Source organism: Panthera tigris, chromosome B3 (genome assembly GCF_018350195.1).
Source record: "Panthera tigris isolate Pti1 chromosome B3, P.tigris_Pti1_mat1.1, whole genome shotgun sequence".
Lineage (NCBI taxonomy): Eukaryota > Metazoa > Chordata > Mammalia > Carnivora > Felidae > Panthera > Panthera tigris.
In genome coordinates, this window is record NC_056665.1 from 68,156,927 (window position 1) to 68,178,802 (window position 21,876).

Genomic DNA, 21,876 nt, shown 5'->3' on the forward strand with positions numbered 1-21,876 from the left:
GTATATATAAGGGACCATGGAGCTAAAATGATCATAATTTGGCAATCACCTCAATACAGAAGCTAAGGGTGAAGTTGCCAAAGATGCCTGAGATTTTTGGCCTGGACTTTTACTCTTAGGAGAACAGTGGAACCTTAAACACACAGGGAAGCCCAGAAAAGACTGTTTTGTGTTGTGTTTATATTGGGTGGGAGAAGAGTCAGAAGGAGACAAGTAGACAAGTCTTTTCAACCCTGGGATTATAAGAATTTTTAATGGTCTGGCTTCAGAAATTTTAAATTTGAGATACTGAAAACAGTTCCCAGTGTAGATTTTCCAGCAAAAACTAGAACTTTTCCTGGAGCTGGACCTCAGGAAAAACATTTGAATCCAAATAAATAGCTCTGAAGAGCCTTTACCCAGAGGTAAATTTTTGCAGCAATCAATGAAATCTTTAAGAGACAACACACGGAGAGTCAGAAAACCAAAGGCCACCTTTTGTAGGGTCACATTTGGGAGAGCCGTGGAGGCAGGGGTAGGGCAGAAACAAAGAAGATGGAGATGCGCACTCAAAGGAGGAGGAAAAATGAGAAGTCAGCATCCTAGATGTCAAAAGAGTAGATCTGAGAAGGATTTCAACACTGATACTCGGTCTAGACCCCAAGCCAATGAAGACCAATAGGGGAGCAACAGCATGTGATAATTACTTCTTCCGCAGTCTCAGTTGTTTCTGTACAGAGGTAACGAAAGGCAAGTGGTAGAATTGGCCACATGTGGCTAATGTTTGAGAATTTTGTCAGTAAGAGGAGGGACAGAAGCTCAAAGAAGCAGTACCATCAAGGGGCACCCAGGTGGCTTAGTCGGTTAAGTGTCTGACTCTTGATTTCAGCTCAGGTCAGGATCCCAGGGTCATGGGAATGACCCCCGTATCAGGGTTCTCACTCTCTCTCTCTCTCTCTCTCTCTCTCTGCCCCTTCCTCACTCACACACACACTCTCTCTCTCTCTCTCTCTCAAAATAAATAAATAAATAAATAAATAAATAAACAAACAAACAAACAAACATTAAGAAAAGAAAGAAGACGCAGTGCCATCAAGAGAAGGGATTTTAAAGCAAAGGAGAGCGGAATTTTATTATGAGAAATGGGAGAAGTCACCTGCCAAAAAGAGAATGAAGAATGAGAAAAAATGCAGAAGGGGTGGTGGAAGAGGATATCAAAGAGATCAGGTGGCAAAATATTGGGAGCTTTTCTTTCCTTTCCTATGCATGGGAGGCCAAAGTTGAAAACAAAGCAAAGAAATAAAGGTGTTAATAGTCTATAGACAAAGGCACTCATTCTTTTTTATGTTCTTCTTGTCTTAAAAGAAATGCCACCTCCCCTTTTCCCCAGTGCTAATTCCACCTCCTGGGTCTCTGATTTCACCCTTTTGTGTGTTCTCCAGGAACATTTTCTTCATTTGTTCCTCTCCGGCTGGCTCTCCCCTTTACCTACTCAGGTCTCCTGCTGAAAATGCAGGACTACTCAGGCTGGTTCCATGCATAATCTCTGCCTAGTGCATAGCCATTCTCCTCACTAGATAGCAAATTCACAAACATTAGCCTATGTGATCCAAATAATCCTGTGGTGAAGATGGGATCCCAAACCACAATCATAGGAGGTGTCAGCTAGGACTCAAGACTGGGTCTTCTGACTGTCAAGCCTTGTGTTCTTTCTCCTATGCAGACCTGTCTCCAGATATGTGTCAAGATGCCGGCAGTAGACTCTGTTTCTGTCTAAACATTACAAAGTACCTGGCTCGCTGTCAGAGTCCAAACTTTAAATGGCTGAAATAGCTTGATAGATTGTGTGAAAATTTTATGGTCCTTCCGTCAGACACCATAATTTACTATCACATAATACACAGAAGAATCAAAAGAAACCATCCCACAAGGGCAAACAATGTGGAGGCAGTGGCCCTTTGACACTCTAAGGCCACAGGCATTAAATGGATCCAATAAGAAAGCTGCTTCTATGAGCGAGAGAACAACCTCTTGATCTTGCAAAATGTTTTTGGACACCTAAAGGCTCTTTTATTACTGAGGCTGATTAAAATGAAAAGCTTAAACGACTAAAATGTTCTTTTTGATGAGTTTTTGCCATGAACCTTGGACCCTGTAGTCCAGTGGGAGTGGAGCCCTTTGATCCTGGGCACTCACATAAATTCTGAGCCATAAAACAACATTGGATTTGATTTTACTAGTGTGGCTGATGTTGCCAGATTTGTAACGCAATCTTGTTTTCTCCCCTCCTCATTTTTGGGTCCATCCACCATTATTTTATAGCCAAAGGAAAGGAGTTTCCATTTGTTTTTGGCAATCAAGCTTCAAGACTGAGCCATTGCTCTATAGGGTGCTGGAATTCCAGAAAAAAAAATTATACTCTAGTATAGTCACCAACACTGGATTCACTGTTATTTTACATGCTGAAAATATCAAACATAAAACCCTTTTTCTGGATGAAAATACTTACAGACTGTCACTACTTAGAGTTAGAACATGATGTGGCTGAGAACTATCATACAAGTCTGAAGCAGGAAACATATCAGATTTAGTGTTCATAGATTTCTAGCGAGACTAATTGAAAACAAATTTAAAAAAATCAAAAGACCTCAGATTATTAATGAGTGGCAGACCCTATCTTAGCTTTCAAATTTCATCTACCTAAAAATAAATAAATAAATAAATAAATAAATAAATAAATAAATAAAAATTAAATTTAAAAAAACTGCTATCAGTAGGAGAAAGAAATATTTAATGAGACACTTAGCAAAGGACATGCAATAAATATAATTCAGGTGTTTAATTCACTTCCTTTCCTAATCTTCTAATCATTTTCCTATGTATCTGTACCACGATATTCCTGTAACTTCTAATACCAGAAATTAAAGTTTTACTGTAAAAGGCCTATGAGGGAAGAAAAATGCAAATAGTTTTACAGAGACCTGTATTACAGAGACCAGATGATCAACACTGGGTCACAACTGTTCATTTTTTATGGAGTGAAACATCAGTTGAGGCTCAATCAGAAAGATCAAGGATATGTTTAGTTTATTCACTACACCAGAGAACACTAAGTTGGATAACTTTTCAGTAATTTTTCATGGCTTGCCTGAAACCTGCAAAGTTGTCCACCAGGATAATTCTGTAAGCGACATGGGGTACAAGTGTCATGATAGGGCTCGATAATTCTAATTTGAAAAGAGTTATCACAGAATACATGCATCACTATTCTACAGGCAGTGCCTCATGACATTTTCAGCTGTAGTTTCTCAATCCCTGCCTGAGGCTCCAGTGAACATTTCAGAGTATGGTCCAGCCAGAGGATTATAATTCCAACACACATTCATCTCTTTGCATGTATGAATATGCTAGATTAAGCATAAATAAATTTGCTGTTTTAAAAATAAGTCAAAATAGGTCAAATACCAGCAGTCTCGTATGGTTCACTTACAAACCTCATCCAAATTTGAGGAAAAAAACTATTCTATGTTTTATCAATTAATATTTTATAAGAATTATATCTCTTTGCAGCAGATAGGAGTCATGCCATATTATTAATATCATTATTAACACACAGAATTATATTATACAGATACCCACAACAGCTTCCAGAGTATAAGAAATTGTCGCCTATTTGCAGAGAAAATTAATTGTCTTGGTGAGGTACATACATTCAGTTACGATGAGAGAAGGGTAGGCAGATACGAACAAAGAATTTTCTCATTTCATGCTTGAAAGCATAGTATTACTATCAGCACCTTCTTCCTATTATTTACTTACTCAGAAAATATCTACTGTGTACTTACAACGTTCAAGTAGTGGTCTAGGAACCCAAGGGAGAATCAAGATGTACAGACAATTACAGGGAAGGAACAATGGCCATCACAGTAGCTCCAGCTTTAGCAGAAGCAACAATCAGCACTGGAGGAAGATCGATGCTTAATCAGAGGGCGTGAATTTTCTCTCTCACCTTAGGCCAAGCCACTGTCACCTCATACCTGCAGGCCAGCAACACTTGCCAACTCTCCTCTCCACTCTCCCTCTGGTTCCCCTACTATCTACCCTCTACAGCAGCAGCCTAGGAATGAGAGGGTCTTTTGAACATGCAGCTCTTTTCATGTCTCACATTTCCCTGCTCAGAATTAGTGGATTCTCAGTGTTCTGAGGGTAAAATCAGAAAACCTTAAAGGTCAACAAGGCCCTTCTAGAATATTGCCTCTTGCCCTCCTCTGTGGCAGTGCTTTTCAAACTGTGGTCCACGATCTGTTAGTGGGAAAGAATCCATTTATTCTTTATCACCAGCACTTTTTTTTAAATACAAGAGAGTTAAATATATCGGAATAAGTTCACATGAAATGAGTTCTGTTTAATAGAACCCTTATTTCTCACACATACACAAATACATAATATGGGTTTTGATGTATAATTCATTGCTTATTCCAGGATGCAGTTTATAAAGCTTGAAAACCACTACTCTAGACCTTTATCCCCAGACTTTCTCCTCCGTCCAGTCACACTGGCTTCATAGTCCGACCTTTGCTTAAATGTTACTTCCTAAAAGAACCCTTCCCTGACCTCAAATCGAAGTTGTATCCTATCAATAGCATCTTATACTGTGTTTCTTTCCACAGAAATATTATATTTACTTTATATTTACCAATCATTTTATCAATAGCTGTCTCTCTGACTGGACTACAAGCTCCAATAGAGTAGAAACTATGTCTGTTCTGTTTCTTCCAGCATCCAGCACAGTACCTGACACCCAATAGGCACTTAATATTTAGTGAAGGACAGAAAGACCTCTAATTTCCTCTTAATGATTCCATTTGATGACACACAGATGATCAATTTCATAAGGCACACAAACACATCACATATTGCTTCTGTAAGTACACTGAGCATCATGCGTATGAGTACAGACCTATATGCACTTATCTGTGCCTGTTGTTTTGAGATGTAAACTAAGAGCAACAGAATTCATGTGGTTAAAGCAAAGTTCTGAATGGAAATCTGTTTCAATACAAAGAAAATCTACTGAGAGCTTTATTAAGAGAAAAAGGGTCAAGCTGACCTCCAGTGGTAAGATTGGGGAATGGCTTTTAAAAAAAATTGTAAAATACCCGGATTACCTATCACACAAACCCATATATCTATGCAACATACCTTTAAATTGTGTTTTATATATGTCTGCAACAGATAGGGGCCATACCATGCAAAATATTAGAACAAAGTATGCAGAAGTGTATTATAGAAACACCTACAGCAGCTTCTAGAGACAGTATAAAAACAAAGGCCACTCATTTATGGCAGTCAGGAAATCTGAGACTTGATAATTCTCTTAGTTGAGATCTAAGATATGAAGTTCTCAAATTCCATTAACAGCAGATAGTATAAAGATGCTAACACTCACATAGTCCTTCCCTTCATTAGTTTCTGGGTAACGTTACATACTTATTTTAGGCTGTCTGTTGTGATTTAGTCTTTATGGAATAAATTCTATTTTTCTAACTAGATAGTAAATCCTCTGAGTAAAGAATTTACTTTGTTAGATAAAATAATACAAAGATTGCAGGAAGTAGAAAGTCTGGCATACAGTAAATGTTAGCTGCTATTGTTATTATTAAACAATGTTTTATACCTAGCACATCTCTTATATTTGACAGGTGCTCAATTAGTATTTGATTATAAAAAGCAGAATTACATATATGAAATTATATTTTAGGAAGTGCTTATCTTTATAGCAAAACAATTCTGAAATGCAACATCTTACTTAGGCTCCCCCAAATCTGTGCTGTAACTCTCGGGGTGGTTTTATGTATTCTGTAAACATCAATACTTCCATTAAAAGGAGGTCATAGAAATGAGAGCATCATAGTTCTATGGCAAAAATATTAAAAGCAATGCTCTTTGGAACATTAGGTATAACATTAATCACATAATGCTTTTATTTTACATAGGTACAGGGTTTGTACTGAAAGAAGTTTATCACCAGAAAATAAACTTCAACAGCCACTGACTTAAACCAAGCATGCTGGTCATGAGAACGAATATAATAGTTATCATTTATTGGCCGTCTACTGTATGCCAGTGTAGCTCCAGTCCCATACCTATCACAACACTGGCACAAAGCATACACATCAACCAAGTTACAATATCATCACAACCTCCTTTCAATGAAAAAACTGAAGCTCAGAAAGCTTTAGGTAATTTGTTCAAAACAACACATCACTATGGTAGTGAAGCTACGATTCAAACTCAAGGAAGATTCCACATCTGGGTTTCCTATCCAGCTGTCCTGCCTGGAATTATGTTGCATTTCATTGAACACATGGTTATTTGACTTCACTATACAAATTCATTCTTCAGCAGGTTCTGCTCCTAAGGCCCGCCACTCTTAAGGACTGATATTCAATCCAAGGACAGACAGATCAAAGCCAAGGGTCAGACCAGAAACAAGGTCATATCACGAATACTCTCTGGTAAAGACTTACAAGGTTTAGAACTTTCAGAGGTAGTTCAAGGTGAAGGTTAGGAGGGCCACCCCATAGAATTGGTGTAGTAACCCATCTAATCCTCGTATATGAAGACTGGCACACAGTAAATTCTCAATAAACACCAGTTACTCTTATTGTTATTCCTCTGCTGGGACACAGAGCAAGCTAGAATAACTTGGAGTGTGATGGTCAGAATGTACACAGGCATATAGGCAGGCACACACACACACACACACACACACACACACACACACAAACATGCAATAAATTCACATTCTGGATTCCAAGACCACATGAAGCTGGACTTGCCAAAGAGGCAACAGGTGCCATTCATCACACATGGGCACATCCTACAAATAGGGGACAGCATAGGTAATAGCCACATCATTCCAGGTACATTAGGGATCAGTAATGTTGGGTTTAAGAAGCTGCGTTAGGGAAGATAACGTTAGAGAACAGCTAAGGAATCCTGATGCAAAAATCCATGAAGTAACTAGCAGGCGGTATGCCTAGAAGTTTTGCCCCAGTATTTTTATTTTATTTTATTTTTTATTTTTTAAAATTTACATCCAAATTAGTTAGCATATAGTGCAACAATGATTTCAAGAGAGGATTCCTTAATGCCCCTTACCCATTTAGCCCATCCTCCCCTCTCACAACCCCTCCAGTAACCCTCAGTTTGTTCTCCATATTTATGAGTCTCTTCTGTTTTGTCCCCCTCCCTGTTTTTATATTCTTTTTGTTTCCCTTCCCTTATGTTCATCTGTTTTGTCTTTTAAAGTCCTCATATGAGTGAAGTCATATGATTTTTGTCTTTCTCTAATTTCACTTAGCATAATACCTTCCAGTTCCATCCACGTACTTGCAAATGGCAAGATTTCATTCTTTTTGATTGCCAAGTAATACTCCAGTGTGTGTGTGTGTGTGTGTGTGTGTGTGTGTGTGTGTGTACATTTTCTTTATCCACTCATCCATCGATGGACATTTGGGCTCTTTCCATACTTTGGCTACTGTTGATAGTGCTGCTATAAACATTGGGGTGCATGTGTCCCTTCAAAACAGCACACCTGTATCCCATGGATAAATGCCTAGTAGTGCAATTGCTGGGTCGTAGGGTAGTTCTTAGTTTTTTGAGGAACCTCCATACTGTTTTCCAGAGAGCCTACACTGGCTTGCATTCCCATGCCCCAATATTTTTTTATTTACTTCATGGTCTTGACAAATTGATTTGAGACTCAGGTTTCAAATCTCTATGATGAATATAGACAATTATCAAGATTATGGTGAGAAATACTAGAGTCTCTTCTTCAAACTGGACTCAGAATAATCTGTGAGCAATGAAATCAGAGGGGGCAATCTTCTACATGCTCTTTTCTTCTGTACTTTGGTGGGAAGAAAGCAGAACAGCTTGTGACTTCTCAAACCAGTGAAATAAGAGGAATCTTCCGATATCTCTTGCCCAACACCACGTAAATGTCCCCATTGTTTATTTTTTTAATCATATGAAGAGCATGTATATGAAAAGAATAAGGTATGATCTGCAGCAGTCTTTGCCATAGGATGAGGGGAAGAAGGAAAATGAGAATTAAGAAAACCATTATACTAGAGAAAGTGAATCAAAATCAGTTAACAAGTTGACAGTGGAAATGGAGATTTGGAAACCAGACACACCAAGTTAGTAAATCTTTGCCATCAAAGTGACCAGCTGTGAAAACTCAAGACAGGACCTTACTTCTTTGAGTCTCAACTGATTAGAAATTATGTACATGAAGCACTGAGCACAGTGCCTGGCATAGACGTAGTAACTCCTACTCCATAACTGATTATAACCATCTCCAATCAAGTCAGAAAGCAAACTAAAACTCTAAAATCAAACAAAATTTCTTCCCATCCCTTCCTAAAATGACCTAGAATATACCAAATTTTTTGCACTAAGAGTTTATCTTTCACTTACTCTTCCAACAATGATGCCCTATCCCATCAATAGCCCTTTCAAGGAAAGGAGGCAGGAAGAAGGGGGATAAGAGAGGAAGGAAAAAGGAAAAGAAATCTAAAAAAAGTCCACAAAGATCTAAGAGCTCCAGGGACTTTTGCTTGGCACTCAAGAGACCATGGAGAAAGAGGATGAGGACATTCTTACTCAGTCTTTCTTTGCTCCACACCAGGGCCATCAACTCTGATGTCTGCAGGGCCAGGCAATCAACATAAACAAATAAAGGAGCCCAGATTTTAGGAGAAGATGCCAGCAGAGGAAGGCCCTGGAAGGCCTCCTCCCAGAAATACAACTAGATAACTAATGAATCATCCCAAATACCCAAGGCATCGACTGAACACTGGCAGAACAAGCTCACAACTAAAGTTAGAGAAGATGCTACACCAAAGAAAGTAGGAAGTGCAGAGATGGGGCTTGGGAGAGAAATGGATCATGGCTGCTGCAGTGGGGAGTGAGCCACGGTCACAGAGGAGGGTGAGAAACAGACTAGCACACAGGGGAGCACACAGAAAAGACCATTCCCCATAGCAACAGTCTTGGAAAGGGAATAGTTCAAATTTTGTTGAGTTCTTGCAACCAGTGAGACTTAAAGACTGGAGCTTTAATGGTCAGCGTGCTTGGCTCTAGAAGAGGCCAAAAGTCCTGGGGCTGCTCTTGGAGAAAAGGCAGGCAAGCAACCCACAGACATACAGTGTAGAAAAAGTGATCTAAAGAGTGCCTGGGCACACAGTGGGGAGGTTAGGTGCTCGTTGTGGAGACTGTCCCAGAGAGGGAGCATTCACAGAGAGACCACTCCGGAAAAAGGAACTAGCAGGTGTTATTTCCCTCCCTCATCCCTTAGCATAAGCACAGGGCCACCTGTGGGAACCAGCGAAGCCCCAACAACCACTACCTAACTGGCTTACACCAAGCCCTTCCCCCTGCACTCTGGTGAAATTGCCCCACGAAGTCAGTCTTGCCTCCATCTCAGCATGGAGGGTCCCCTCCCCCAGAAGACAGGGACAGTCCCTGCTCTTATCGTGTCTCCCAGTGTGGGAGTTTTGTGGAGCCTCAGTTCTGGCAGCAGTAGCAACAGGTCTCATTTCACAAACATACCAGAGCCCACCTAGTTAAAATACATCACATTCAGGCCAAGGACCAAACATTGCCCACAAAAGGCAAAGACAGCCTCTGCAGATGACTGGTCTGAAGGATAAAGCAGCCAGGACAAAACAGCTAGGCACACATCAGGGACACTCACAGAAGTGCCTGGCCCTACGGAATAGGGGACACTAACTACTACACAGCAGGGCACTATAGGACCTCTTCTTCGTAAGGCCATTACCCTCAAGAACAGGAGATGCAGATTTTCCCAACACACAGAAACAGGCACAGAGATTTAGACAAAATAAGAAGACAGAGAAATTTATCCTGAAGGAAAGAACATGACAAGGCCACGGCCAGAGATGTAAGCAAAACAGCGACATGCCCACTGGAGTATTTAAGGTAATGATCATAAGGATACTCACTGGACTTGAAATAAGAGCTGAAAATTTCCCTAATCTGGGAAAGGAAATAGATATCCAGATCCAGGCGGTACAGAGAATCCCCCAACAAAATAAACAAAAGCAGATCCAGACCAAGACATATTGTAATTAAATTGGCAAAATATAGTGATAAAGAAAACATTTTAAAAAGTGACAAGAAAGAAGTAGACAGTAACATGAAAGGGAAATCCCATAAGGCAAGAAGAGGATTTTACAAGCCAGAAGGAAGTGGCATGATATATTCAAAATGCTGATTGGGAAAAATCTGTAGCCAAAAATATTCTATGGGGCAAGGCTATCATTCAGAATAGAAGGAGAGATAAAGTGTTTTCCAGACAAACAAAAACTAAAGGAGTCCATGACCACTAACCAGCCCTGTAAGAAATATTAAAGGGGACTCTGAGTGGAAAGCAGAGAGCAAAACTTACAGTATGAAGGTAGGAAACACAAAAGCAGTCACAACGAACATTTCTATAAAATATCAGTCAAGGAACTCACAAAATAAAAGGATGTAAAATACTAACATATACCTAAAACATGGGGAGGAAAGGACTAAAGAATGGGTTCAAACTTAAATGGTCATCAACTTAATACGGATTTCTATATGCAAAAGAAGTTATAGGCAAACCCAAAGGTAACCATATATAAAAAAGAAAAAAAAACACACTGATAAATACGCAAAGAATAAAGAGAAAAGAAATCCAATTATATCACTAAAGAAAATCAGTAAACCATGAAAGAAAGACAAGAAAGGATCAGGGAAAAGCTGCAGAAACAACCACAAAACAAATAATATGAGATATAACATAATATGAGAATAAATATATACCAATAATTACTTTGAATGTAAATGGACTAACTGCTCCAAAGGACATAGGGTGACAGAATGGATAAAAAAAAAAACAGGACTCCTCTATATACTGCCTACAAGAGACCCATTTTAGACTTTAGAATTGTAGACTGAAAGTGAGGGGATGGAGAAACATCTATTATACAAATGGATGTCAAAAGAAAGCCAGAGTAGCAATACTGATATCGGACAAAACAGACTTTAAAACAAAGACTGTAATAAGAGACAAAGAAAGGCACTACATAATCATAAGGGAAACTTCAACTGGAAGATATAACAACTGTAAATATTTATGCACCCAACATAGAAGAACCCAAATACATAAAACAGTTAATAACAAACATAAAGGAAATATTTGAGAGTAATACAATAATAGGGGACTTTAACACTCCACCTACATTAGTAGACAGATAATCTAAACAGAAAACCAACAAGAAAACAACAGCTGTGAATGATATACTGGACTAGATGGATTTAACAGATATATTCAGAACATTCCATTCTAAAATAGCAGAATACACATTCTTTTCAAGTACACATGGAACATTCTCCAGAAGAGATCACATCTTAGGCCACAAAAAAAGTTTCAGCGAATTCAAGATCGAAGTCATACCATGCATCTTTTCTAATGCTGTGAAAATAGAAGTCAACCACAAGAAAAAATCTGCAAAGACCACAAATAAATGAAGGTTAAATAACAGGCTACAAAACAATGAATGGGTCAACCAGGAAATAAAAGAATAAATTAAAAAGTACACAGAAACAAATGAAAATAAAAACACAATGATCCAAAACCTCTGGGATGCAGCAAACCTTCCCTTCTAAGAGGGAAGTTTATAGCAATACAGGCCTACCTCAAGAAGCAAGAAAAATCTCAAACAAACAACCTAACCTTATACCTAAAGGAGCTGGAAAAACAACAACAGATAAAACCTAAAACCAGCAGAAGGGAGGAAATAATAAAGATTAGCACAGAAATAAATGATACAGAAACTGAAAAAAACAATAGAGCAGATCAATGAAACCAGGAGCCAGTTCTTTGAAATAAGGAACATAAATGATAAATCTCTAGCCAGATCTATCAAGAAAAAGAAAAAAGGGACTCAAAAAAATAAAATCACAAATGAGAGAGGAGAAATAACAACCAACACCACAGAAATACAAACAATTATGAGAGAATGTGATGGAAAACTATATGCCAACAAATTGGAAAACCCAGAAGAAATGGATAAATTCCTAGAAACATATACACTACCAGAATTAAAACAAGAAGAAGTAGAAAATTTGAACAGACCAATTACCAGCAAAGCAAGTGAATAAATAATAATAATAATAATAATTAATAATACCTCCCAAAAAACAAAAGTTCAGGACAAGATGGCTTCACAGGCAAACTCTACCAAACATTTAAAGAAGACTTAATTAATACCTATTCTTCTAAAACTATTCCAAAAATAGAAAAGGAAGGAAAGCTTCCAAATTCATCCTAGGAGACAGGCATTACCCTGATACCAAAACCACATAAAGACACCACTAAAAAAGAGAACTACAGACCACTATCTCTGGTGAAAACGGATGCAAAAATCCTCAACAAAATACTAGTAAACCAAATCCAACAATACTTTTAAAAAAGCATTCACCAGAATCAGTGGGATTTTTTCCTGGGATACAAGGTGGTTCAATATTTACTTATCAGTCAAGGTGATACATCACATCAATAAGAGAAAGGATAAGAATCATATGATCATTTCAATAGATGTAGAAAAAGCATTTGACAAAGTACAACATCCGTTCCTGATTAAAAAAAAAAAAAAAAAAAAAAAAACCCTCAACAAAGTAGGTTTAGAAGAAACATTCCTCAACATAATAAAGGTCACATATGAAAACTCCCCAACTAACATCATCCTTAATGGAGAAAAACAGAAATGTTTCCCTTGAAGGTCAGGAGCAAGACAAGGATGTCCACTCTTACTACTTTTATGTAGCATGGTACTGGAAGTCCTAGCCACAGCAATCAGACAACAAGAAGAAAAAAAAATACATCCAAATCAGTAAAGAAGAAGTAAAACTTTCAACCACTTGCAGATGACATGATACTATATAGTGAAAAACCAAAGATCACCAACAAATTAACAAACTGCCAGAAATGATTAACAAGTTCAGTAAAGTCACAGGATAGAAAAATCAATGTACAAAAATCTGTTGCATTTCTATGGCCAACAGTGAAGCAGCAGAAAGAGAAATTAAGAAAACAATTCAATTTACAATTATACCCAAAATAATAGAATACCTAAGAATAAAACTAACCAAAGACGTAAAATATCTGTACTCCGAAAACTATAAAACACAACTAAAAGAAATTCAAGATGACACAAAGAAATGGAAAGAATCCCATGCTCACATATTGGAAGAATATATAATTAAAATAGGTACAGTACCCAAAGTAATCCATGCATTTAATGTAATACCTATCAAAATACCAAGAGCATTTTTCAGAGAGCATAGAACAGATAATCCAAAAATGTGTACGGAACCACAAAAGATTCCAAATAGCCAACGCAATCTTGGGGGAAAAAAAAAAAGCAAAACTGGAAGCATCACAATTCTGGACTTCAAGTTATATTACAAAACTGTAGTAATCAAAACATTATGGTGCTGGCACAAAAATGGACACCTAGGTCAATAGAACAGAATAGAAAATCCAGAAAAATACTTACAACTATATGGTCAATTAATCTTTGACAAAGCAGGAAAGAATATCCAATGGTAAAGATAGTCTCCTCAACAAATGATACTGGAAAACTGGAGAGCAACATGCAAGAGAAAGAAACTGGACCACTTTCTTACACCATACACAGAAAACAAATTCAAAATGCATTAAAGACCTAAATGTGAGACCTGAAATCATGAAAATCCTGGGAAAGAACACAGTAACTTCCCTGACATCGGCCATAGCAACTTCTTTCTAGAAGAAAGGTGTCTCTCCTGAGGAAGGAAACAATCACCAAAACTAAAGGCAACCTACAGAAATGAAGATATTTGCAAATTATATATCCAATAAAGGGCTAGTGTCCAAAACATATAAGGAACTTACACAACTCAACACCCAAAAAACAAATAATCCAATTAAAAATGGGCAGAAGACATGAATAGACATTTTTCCAAAGACATACAGATGGGCAACAGACACACGAAAAGATGTTCATCATCACTCACCATCAGGAAAATGAAAATCAAAACTATAATGAGATAGTACTTTACATTTGTCAGAATGGCTAAAATCAACAACACAAGAAACACTAGGTATTGGTAAGAATGTGGAGAAAAGAGAATTCTCTTGCACCATTGGTGGGAATGCAAACTGGTGCAGCTACTCTGGAGAACAGTATGGAGGTTCCCCAAAAAGTCAAAAGTAGAACTACCCTACAATCTGGCACACTACTGGGTAATTACCTAAAGAGTACAAAAACACTAATCCCGGGGCGCCTGGGTGGCTCAGTCGGTTAAGCGTCTGACTTCAGCTCAGGTCACGATCTCACGGTCCGTGAGTTCGAGCCCCGCGTCGGGCTCTGGGCTGATGGCTCAGAGCCTGGAGCCTGCTTCCGATTCTGTGTCTCCCTCTCTCTCTGCCCCTCCCCCGTTCATGCTCTGTCTCTCTCTGTCCCAAAAATAAATAAATGTTAAAAAATAAAAATAAAAAAAAAAACACTAATCCCAAGGAATACATGTACCTCCATGTTTATAGCAGCATTATCGACAATAGCCAAACTAGTCTCTATCGAATGATGAATAGATAAAGAAGATGTGGTGTATATTTACACAATGGAATAATATTCAGCCACAAAAAAAGCATAAGATCTTGCCATTTGTAATGACATTGTTGGCGCTACAGAGTATTATGCCAAGTGAAATAAGTCAGTTAGAGAAAAACAAATACCATATGATTTACTCATATGTGGAATTTAAGAGACACAACAAACAAGCAAAGGCAAATGGAGGAGGAGGGGGAGGGGGAGGAGGAGGGGGAGGGGGAGGGGGAGGGGGAGGGGGAGAGAAATCAAGAAACAGATTCTTATTTACAGAGAACTGATGGGTACCAGAGGAGGGGGGTGGGGGGATGGGTTACATAGCCGATGAGGATTAAGGAGTACACTTGTGATGAGCGCAAGGTGATGTATGGAATTGTTGGATCACTATATTGTACACCTGAAACTAATAAAACACTGTGTGTGTATGTGTGTGTGTATATATTTATATTTACATTTACATTTATATATATAAAGTATCCAAAGAAAGAAAAACTGTCTTGGCCCCCATGAGTGACTCATGTTCATCATTTAAGAATCCAGAGGGATGACTGGAGTTGATGGTACATGAAGGAGGTGTGCAAAACCAGCATCAGTCTCAATGGTACAAATGAGTAATGCACACATTCTTCATTCTGCACCCAGTGTCCCTCTCTCAGTGAGCATGACTTGATGGAATAACTGAATTATGTCAGGCAATACAGCATCCTGAAGCCTGAGACAAAGGGTTCCTGGGCGGCTAAGTCGGCCAGGGAATTAATTGCTTTGTGTTTTCCATCAAAACTAAACTCCAAATATACCTGTGGGCTTCCAGGTAGCCAAAGGCCCGGGAAGCATCTTAACACCGGTAAACCAGCAGATCTACTGAACGCCTAACAGTGTATTATATACCCACAATGAAACAGTGAATTAAAATATTTCTCAACATTTTAAATTCTGTTTTCTTATTTGACATCTCAGTAATGAATTATACTAATATCAGCACTTAGGGGAATACCACGAGGGCTCAATAAAATCATCGTATTTCATAATTGTGAAGCTTTTGTTTATCCCTCTACAAATCACTCCCTTCCCCTCACAGTATTCTCCAGGAACTAACACACTTAAATGTATCATGTTGATAACAAAGAACATAACAAATGGAAAAGGCACAGGATTTATGTATCTTTATAAGTTTAGCTGTATCAGCTCAAGTGTAGTTTGTAATCAACTTTGTGTCAACAGCATGTGTAAACTATTAGGAACGGGCCTGTGGGTGGGTTGGAGACAGAAAAGGAAGTCTACAAGTTTTGTTTAATGGAGGCCAACATACCATTTGGTTCTCTTGGGGACAACAAGGTACAATGTAAGTTAATGTCTCATTTGGCATCTGTCCCTGGATCATTTCACAGCGGGAGTGACCATATTAGAAATGTGACTGCATTGCACAATGAGCAGGGGCCTGCCAGAGGCCATCGCTCAGTCAAGCTTCCCCTCAGTTATGGACTACGCATGTGATGAATGGGATAAATGAGAAGGGTTCCCGTAAAGAAAAGGTCAATGTTGGCTAGTTCTTTCTTCTATCCTACAACACAAAGAACATTAGTTAAAAAGAGATAAAACAACCAGTCATTTCCATGGCACCTACTTCCAAATTGCTTAAGTGATGATCAAAAACAACATTCTTAAATTATCCCAAGCTCCTGAAAAGCCAGACAGAGGGCATGCATTTTCCCCCTCTCTGCAGCCCCCCCACACATCCCCTTCCAACTTTCAAAATTGAAGAAGCAGAGAGCCAAGGAAGCCATGGCCATGCCACGTTCCCACTTCACTCCTGTCATAAAGAAGAGCTGGCCCTCCTACAGACGGCTCATTTACCATTCTAGAAGCTGCATCCCTCACAGAGTCATGCATCTGAAAAAGCACTAGAAAGCTAGGATACAGAGTATTACTGAAACATGAACACACTGCTCCACAGAGGCAAGCATGTTAGAAAGGGGGACCTCCAAAAGAAACAAAAAGAAATAAAGGATGTGTGTGTCACTAATAGGGTTTTAGAGATTGTGAAGATTGTGAATTGGAGAACCCCAAGGCTGAATGGACAATATGATGGATAAACCGAACTTTTTTTTTTTTTTTTTTTTTTAAGTATGGTGGGGTCAATAATAAAATCCAAAGACACTATCAGAGATTATATGGCCTAGTCTCTCATTTTAGAAATTAGGAAAATGGGCTGAAAGCATTGCCAGAAGTTGACAATGTTCATCACCCAGACCTAAGACCACAAATCCAGACCTTCTGATTCTGGATCCAATGTTCTTTCCATTAATGCTGCACTGAATAGTATAAAGGGTAACAGCTTCAAAGCCAGACAGGTGTAGGTAGATTCAAATTCAAGTTCCCCTACTTACTAGTCTAGGACTTCTGACAAGTCACAGTCTCTGGGAGCCTCATGTTTTATCTGTAAAATGGTGACAAATCTATTACTTAGCTTATATTTCTACATTTATTCTTCATACCACTAATGTTAAATGCCGAAAACAAAGGTTGGCACATAGTACCTAAATTTAATCAAATCCCTACTATGATTTTTCAGTCATAGGTCATTATAGAAGAAATGTTTGTAGGGGCACCTGGGTGGCTCAGTCGGTTAAGCGTCAGACTTCAGCTCAGGTCATGATCTCACAGTCTGTGGATTCGGGCCCCGCATTGTGCTCTGTGCTGACAGCTCAGAGCCTGGAGCCTGCTTCAGATTCTGTGTCTCCCTCTCTCTCTGTCCCTCCCCAACTCACACTCTGTCTCTCAAAAATGAATAAATGTGAGGGGCGCCTGGGTGGCTCAGTCGGTTAAGCGTCCGACTTCAGCTCAGGCCACTATCTCGAGGTCCGTGAGTTTGAGCCCCGTGTCAGGCTCTGGGCTGATGGCTCAGAGCCTGGAGCCTGCTTCCGATTCTGTGTCTCCCTCTCTCTCTGCCCCTCCCCTGTTCATGCTCTGTCTCTGTCTCAAAAAAAATAAATAAATGTTAAAAAAAATTTTAATAAAGTCTGTGAAAAACTAAAAAATCTGAAGGTGATACACATCAATTCTTGTAGGGAGTGACACAATGAATCACTTTTCCTGTATATGTTAAGCATGAAATCCTTCTTATTCTAGAAAGGCATGCTGAAGAAGTCCTGAAACACCTGTGACTTCTCCATGACCAGTAAATGGAGAAAGGAAACCTAACGGACAATGCGGGCTGTGGATGGAAATGACATATAAGGAAATGAACATCAAAGTAACAGCTCGGTCACCCACTATCTTCTACTAGTCCTATGACAACAGGTGTGACTATTTCTTTGTGGAACAAAGCAAGTAGAGATGGTGTTCGGTGAGCACACACAAGCACAGCCAGGCTGGGTTATGGTCTCTTTTATCAACCGCATCTGTTCTATGTGGTGTTGCTGGCAATCTAGTGATTTCAGCTCCTAGAGAATGGGGGGGGTTAATTAAAGTGATGAGGGGACAGGCAGATGAAATGGCCCAGAGTGGGGACAGTGGCAAACTGGAGAACATGTATCACAGTTGAAGTAGGCACCTGCTTATTCGACTGCAGCCTGTTTAAGTCATGCAAGAAAAAAAGTAAGCTGCTGCCGCCAGATTTTCTAGTTTTTTTTAAGAAACAGCTGGAAACCCCTCCATATTTTAAAATGTGCATTCCTAATTCAATCTTTAAAATGCTGTGTTTGCCCCCAAACACTTCTCTAGGTCAGATCAGGGATAAGAGTTGTCAGTTTCCTATTGAAGGTTGTCAGTCTATGATGGATGGAATAGTTCCAAACCACAGGTAAGTGTATAGATCGGGGACACTGCCCCTGCCCGCCCCCCCCCCCCCACGGGCAGTTGTGTGCCATGGCCACAGGGTTTCAGCAATTTTGTATGAATCACAAATACTGGACAAAAGAATTTAAGTTTACTGATACCAAGCAAAGAACAGATAATCCTTTCATGGATAAAGAAAACTTAAGGCATAATTAGGAACATTTTTTAAAATTTTACTGTTGTCGATCATATCCTGATTTAACCTTTATTTTAACTGGAAAACATGATCCCAATATACTTTTCCCCTTCCATTTACTCTTCTCTTTTGCTTGTCCAACTATTTATTTATTTTTTTAAATTTATTTATTCTGACAGAGAGAGACAGAGACAGCATGAGTGGGGGAGAGGGAGAGGGGGAGAGGGAGAGGGGGAGAGGGAGAGGGGGAGAGGGGGGGGGAGAGAGAGAGAGAGAGAGAGAGAGAGAGAGAATTTCCATGCTGCCAGCACAGAGCCCAATGTGGGGCTTGAACCCAGGAAGCTGTGAGATCATGACCCGAACCAAAACCAAGAGTTGGATGCTCAGCAGACTGAGCCACTCAGGCATCCCTCCAAACTTGTCTTAGTTTGAGATGTAAATCATAGGACTTTTGTGGAAATAACACAAGATAATACATGTAATATACTTAGAACAATGCCTAGCACAAAGTAGGAACTCAAAAACAGTAAGAGCCTGCTGTTACTGTAAATATTATTTAGCTATCAAAGCCCTACAACCTGGGGAAGCCAGTGTTAACTTAAAACTGAGCTGTTTCACAAAACTTCTGCTCACATAGTCACTTCTGTGCCTACCCTCTTTAGCAATCTGTTTCTTAAATTAATCCCCATTTCACTTCTTCTGAGACAGCTGAGAATCTTTTGCACACCAGAACAAAGAAGAAGAAAGAGAGGTCTCTGTAGAGCACTTTGCAACAAAGGAGCTAAGGGCCTCCATTTCCCCCTAGGAGACAGAGGTACTTTTCCATTTTTTTTGTTTGTTTGTTTCTTTCTTTGTGAAATGGATTCATTTCCTCTTCCAAACTACTTAAAACGAGCTGACTTTATACACCATCTGACCTATTTAATAATGTTTCTTTTGCTGTTTGCAATGGCTTTACATATAATCCAAAACACAGCCTCAGTTATTTTAAAAAGCACATTATCACTTATTGGAAAGAAGAATATTTGATCCACAAATTCATTAAATTAGCGAGTAATGAGCACTGAATAAACACCAAGTTTTATTTAAATTTTGCTATTGTTCTCTAAGGTACGGGTCAACCCAGCCATCAGTAAACTAGAATCAGTGCCTGATTCAATATTTAGTTATTTGATTAAAACTCTACCACTTCCTGTTATAGGCACCGCAAGCAAGGACCAAACATAAGGAAATGACAATTACATAGTGGGAGGAAGTAAATCCCTCAGTCTTTCTGGGCTCCACAAAGTAGGATCAAGTCAGCACTTTCCAAGCCCTCCTTGGGGATAGAAAATGGATGACTCAACACACCCTGTCTCCTACTAGGGTCACTTCCCTAAGTGCCTTGATCTGCATGACATCGTATTGCAGGGATGTCCTGAGATGGACGGATACAAATACATGAATGGGAGTAAGCCAAACAAGAGTCTTGAGTGTGCCTAGGAAAAAATATGTTTTTAAAGACCTCTTATGAACAGTATAAGTCCAAATACTCTATCTTGTTTCTTGTTTTACAAATACAACCAATATTTTCTCCAAGTATAATATTTTTCCCAATCAAACACACTTGTGGCATTTCTTAAAAATGGGAATTCAATTATATTAAAAATGGAGTTCAAGTCTTCCCTCCCCAGGATAAACGCAGTGCCCATTGTCAGGTGCCAGCTGTAGATGCTGTCTAGGTAAATAAGGCAACAAAAAGGGGAATATTTACTTCAGTACACGAGAAAACTAAGTATCAGTCTCACATAACCAGTTCAGTAGAATCAAAGAGATATACCTGTAGGTTTTCAATTTCTTCTTTGTGTTCCCTCTTCAAGTGTAAAATAGCAGCTTGGTATTCTGTAAGATCACAAAAGAAGCCAATTACAAAGAAGCACACAATTATGCACAAAATTCAAGTGAGCATCTCCAAGACTCCAGAGTCCCTCCTGCAAGTAAACTGAGTAAATAAATGCCACAGTTTGACATTAACCTGATGAGAGATGTTGAAAATTGGGGCAAGATAAGACAAGTAGCTCAGGAGAGAAAGGAAATTTCCTTCCATGTGGCAAACCTTGAATTACGAGAAGCCCCAAATGAAGCAGAAAGGATAGGGTTAAAAAAAAAAACAAACAAACATGAGGCATGTTCCAGATAAAGACTGGATTAGGTGCTTGTCTTTAAGGAGGAGTTGGAAGCTAAGGCAGTACAGAGAACAAATACAGACGTGTTAAGAGCAGACACACAGGAAATAAAACTTTCTATGTGAGATCAGAGAACTCTATTTTTAACTGTTTAAAAAAAATCTCCATTTCAATGCTAGGCTAAGCAAGCACCCAGGGCTGATTTTAATCTTTAGATCACTTTGGAAAGTCATGACCATTTGTCATTTGGATGAGAAAACCCAAATTTTCTCAACTCAGGGTGAGTTGAGGTTGAAAGGAAGACAAAAATAAATTTCTGGTCCAATTTTAGCCTGAGTCTAATAGTGTTTATTCCAACAAGAAATCCCAAGTGTACACAGAACTCCAGCCAACGACTAAAACTACCATCCCGTTGGCTAAACATGAAGCAGCTCGGACAGCTTTATTTCCAGGAGAATGACTACGAATGTGGGGTCACAGAGTTATACAGACTGTAGAGGACCACAAAGCAAATGCTATGAGGAAATATTTTCATGGGATAAGTTGTTTTCTTAACAATGTCTTTGGAGTTGTGAGTGTAAGTACTAAAGAAGCAGTCAGAAGTCATTAAAAATATATGGATAAAAAAAAGCAGTGGACTTTTCTTTTCTTCAAGTGGATTTCAGAAATCAGGCATGAAAACTTAGGTGTGAATTCAAAAATGGATGAGAGAAATCTCTGGTAAAGCCACAACAGGAGAGGAGTGTTGCTGTTACTATAAATGGCCACCCCAATGCTCTTATGTGATATGTGTTACACTGAGCTGTGACTCCATCAGCAAGTTCTGGGAATTTTACATCAAAGCCATCCCTTGAATCAAACCACTTTGTGCCATCCCCACACTCACCAGCTACCAGTATCCACCACAATCTTTCCCCTGGACCTCTGCAATACCCTGAAAAAGGTTGCCTGCCCTCACTACCACCACCTTACCCCATTCTCCTCACAGCAGCCTGAATGATCTAGTAAAGGCATGAACCAGACCATGTCTCATCGCAGGCTTTCCAAT

General features: G+C 39.1%; 1 protein-coding gene across 13 annotated transcripts in view; it reads right to left on the bottom strand.

Annotated features, from left to right (window-relative positions):
* Nucleotides 1-21,876, bottom strand: part of FMN1 (formin 1) — a 429,856-nt gene that overhangs the window by 224,972 nt on the left and 183,008 nt on the right. For 12 of the 13 annotated variants that reach the window (XM_042989251.1, XM_042989244.1, XM_042989245.1 and 9 more), the window contains one exon: nucleotides 20,483-20,544. In XM_042989251.1, coding sequence (XP_042845185.1) covers nucleotides 20,483-20,544 — 62 coding nt within the window. Of the gene's footprint in view, nucleotides 1-16,163; nucleotides 16,252-17,077; nucleotides 17,128-20,482; nucleotides 20,545-21,876 lie in introns of those variants that run through there. The other variant, XM_042989255.1, reaches the window with a different exon arrangement.